At 31.9% G+C, this 3,551-nt stretch overlaps 1 protein-coding gene across 1 annotated transcript in view; it reads left to right on the top strand.

Moving 5' to 3' along the window:
- The first annotated feature begins 1,021 nt into the window (after positions 1–1,021).
- Positions 1,022–3,551, top strand: part of LOC101512400 (alkaline/neutral invertase CINV2) — a 5,483-nt gene continuing 2,953 nt past the window's right edge. The window contains exons 1-3 of the mRNA XM_073367611.1: positions 1,022–1,307; positions 1,943–2,364; positions 3,325–3,551. Of these exons, the coding sequence (XP_073223712.1) occupies positions 1,987–2,364; positions 3,325–3,551 (605 nt within the window). The 5' untranslated portion in view covers positions 1,022–1,307; positions 1,943–1,986. The remainder of the gene's footprint in view (positions 1,308–1,942; positions 2,365–3,324) is intronic.

Genomic DNA, 3,551 nt, shown 5'->3' with positions numbered 1-3,551 from the left:
AAAAACACATTTTATTACGTGTTTGTCAGATATGTTTTATATTTTTGTTGATAATTTTTACACCATTTTCACGTTACAACAGATATTTATCAAAGTTGATTTAAGATAATCTAAATTAATTGATAAATTTTCATTTTAGAGATTAATTTATAATTTAGTTGAACTTCACAATTTTAAAGATAAAATCAGTGATGATTCACTCAATTATTAATATCGATTTGATATTTTTTGACAAAAAAAAAACTTTAGATCATGATAAAAAAACAATGCTGTACATTATTTTATAATAACAATAAATAACGCGATGACCTAATTTCAAGATTCAAAAATAAATATTTCTAACCAATCTATAATAATTACATTATTCATATCCCTCATAAAATTATAGCAAAAAAATTATCACAATTAAGGAAGTATTGTCTTTTTAAGAAAACTTTTACTACATAAACGAGTATACTCTAGCTAATCCAAAGGATAAAAAACAGTGTGACAACATTCTTGATATAAGTCCTTATTTAAGAGTCGCATCTCATGTTCAAATTTAGAAATTAGAAATATTATACAAATAAGATTAAAATCATTTAATTCACATTTTCCTTTAAAAGACACCTTCAGATATAATAAAAAAGTAAAATAAAAAAAGCAAAAGATGATGTGAATTTTATTGTCATGATGCACACCCTAACTTCCTTATGATAAGTGCTTTCTAAAAAGTCAATTTATTTCCTAACTTATATATTTATTTTCAAATACGATAAGAAAAATACAAGTTGAAATGTAACTATCCAGGCACATAGAATTGATTCCAAATCCACCCCACCTACCCATTTAATTAATTAGCATTGAATATCCATAAATAAATATAAATACACATGCTAGCTGCAGTCCCTCAAATATCCAAATATCCAATTTCGAAAATCTCGCTGTATAGAAATATAGAGGGAGAAACAAACCAAAACGGTGTCGTATTGCCTACGTGGAAGCCACCTCGTGTTGCAACCGGCTATACCCAGTTACCGAATAACACCAAATCAATTTTTAAGAAGGAAAAAATAAATAAAAAAGAAAAAGAAAACGGGTGGGACGTACGGTCCATTGGTTACACACTCTCTCTCAAGGTTTCACTTTCTACCGTCCGTCTTCGGCTATAAATATAAGCTTTCGAGCAATTGCTCATTTTTTCGTTTCTCTTACTCTCCTCCGTGTCTTTTCTATTTGCTTGCCATTTTCCGGCGAAATCGCCGGCCAACAACCGTCGTTTAAGCCGGGAGATCTCACTACGAGTCTCCGTTGTTTATCTACTTCAGGTTTTCTCCCTCTCTACTCTTTCCATTTCTCAGTATCATTTACTTTTTCTCGTATTCTCAGATCTGTATATTTTTCAGCTTACCAATGAATTAACGCTTATTTTTACATTGTAGTTTTATAATTTTATTTGGATACGATTTTTATTTTCTGTTTGTGTTGTTGTTTGGTGGCGTGAATCCCGTGATAATGGTGCTTCTTTTGTTTTCTATGGATCTTGATCTGTTACTTATTTTGTTTTTGTTTAATGTGTCATTTGTTGTTTTCTTCGGTTCTAAACTTTTGATGATGAAATTTACATGAGTTAAATGTGGTGGTGTCTTTTGTTTCGCAAACAATGTACTGATATAAGTTTTTGTGTTTTTTTATTTTCACTTTTTCTTCCTATTTGTAGAAATTAATCATCCATAAGGATTATGTATGTTACGTATGTAATAGTTTTAATGAATTTATGATTCTGATTATTGTGATTGCGACTCGTGACCATAAGTGTGTTTTTTACGTTTCCCGTACCGTCACTGGTTTTAAGATTTGTTTTATTATATATTTGTTTCTTTTGCTATTTTGGTTGTTTGTAAATGTTTGTTTCAGATTTACATTTGACACTGGATCGTATTTTTTTTCTTTCTGATTGTAGATAATATCTATTTTTGATAAAGTAATTTGATTATTGTGGAGAAAATGGACGGTCCTGTGGGAATTAGGAAAATCAGCTCTCACTGTTCTATCTCTGAGATGGATGATTTTGATCTCTCTCGTTTGCTTGACAAGCCAAGGTTAAACATTGAGAGACAGAGATCATTTGATGAGAGGTCGCTCAGTGAACTGTCGATTGGTTTTGCAAGGGCAGGTTTGGATAACTATGACAATTTCTCACCTGGAGGAAGATCTGGTTTTAATACACCTGCTTCATCTGCTCGGAACTCATTCGAGCCTCACCCCATGGTCGCTGATGCGTGGGAATCCCTCCGAAAATCTCTAGTCTATTTCAAAGGCCAACCTGTCGGCACAATTGCAGCTGTTGATCATCAAGCAGAGGAAGTTCTAAATTATGATCAGGTGAATTCCTCAATCAGCACTGAAATGTCGTATTCCGATTTCGTGTGCGTGTACTACTAATTTTCAAGTGTTTTAGTCATGGAAATTTTAATCATCTAATCAAGCTACAATGAATTATTTTTTGTTTGGATATAATTTTATTTCATATACTTCGAAATGAGTTTTGATGTGTGTATGATGTATTGTGCATTTAATACTGCATTTTTGTCTTAATTATTGGCAAGTTTTCATCGGCTACGTGAATCTGAAACATCATGTAAGTCACGGATCTTTGAAAATTCTACAAGACATATGATCTGTAATAACATATTTGAGAGTACCTAGAAGTTTCAATGTAATGAATCTAATAGCTCTACAATAAACATGAACAGGTGCACTGATATATATTATTTACTGAACCTTTAAGTTGAAAATATTTTGAAATCCCATTCATTCCTTGATATTAAACAGAAATGATTACTGTAGCTGGATAGTTGATTATTCAGGGAAAATATTTATTTTAACACACATCCTAGCTCCCTTCTCATTTTGAATATAACAATTTTAGATTAATGGTAGTCAAAATTCTGCTCAGCAAAGAATAAAACTGACAATAGAAAACTCAAACATGATAAATAAACACAACCATAATTGCAATAATTATTCATTAAAAGATACTATTAAATTCCAACAGTTTCTGGTGCCTTTAGTTCTTAATAGCCTTAATGTCCTGGAGATGTTAACTACAGTTTTTTGCTGTTTGCTTATAGTTACTTTTGACATGCCTCGTGTATCTTGTTAAACTTGTATGATAGATTGTTTCCGCCAGTGAACAATTGTTGATTAAAAGATGTAACTCTGTAGTTATGTTAGTGGTGGCCTCCACAAAGCACAATGGTCTAAATCTTTCTACTTTTACACACTGATGGAAGACAACTATGAATGAGTCTGATATTTGATGATAAATATTTCCCTTTTTAGGTTTTTGTTCGGGATTTTGTGCCAAGTGCTCTAGCTTTTTTGATGAATGGGGAACCGGAAATAGTTAAGAACTTCTTGTTGAAGACACTGCATCTTCAGGGTTGGGAAAAAAGAGTAGATCGATTTAAGCTTGGTGAAGGTGTGATGCCAGCTAGTTTCAAAGTTCTTCATGATGCCGTTAGGAAAACAGATACTATTATTGCAGATTTTGGTGAAAGTGCCATCGG

Source organism: Cicer arietinum, chromosome 4 (genome assembly GCF_000331145.2).
Source record: "Cicer arietinum cultivar CDC Frontier isolate Library 1 chromosome 4, Cicar.CDCFrontier_v2.0, whole genome shotgun sequence".
In the NCBI taxonomy this organism is placed as follows: Eukaryota; Viridiplantae; Streptophyta; class Magnoliopsida; order Fabales; family Fabaceae; genus Cicer; species Cicer arietinum.
This window is presented reverse-complemented; position numbering and strand designations above follow the sequence as displayed.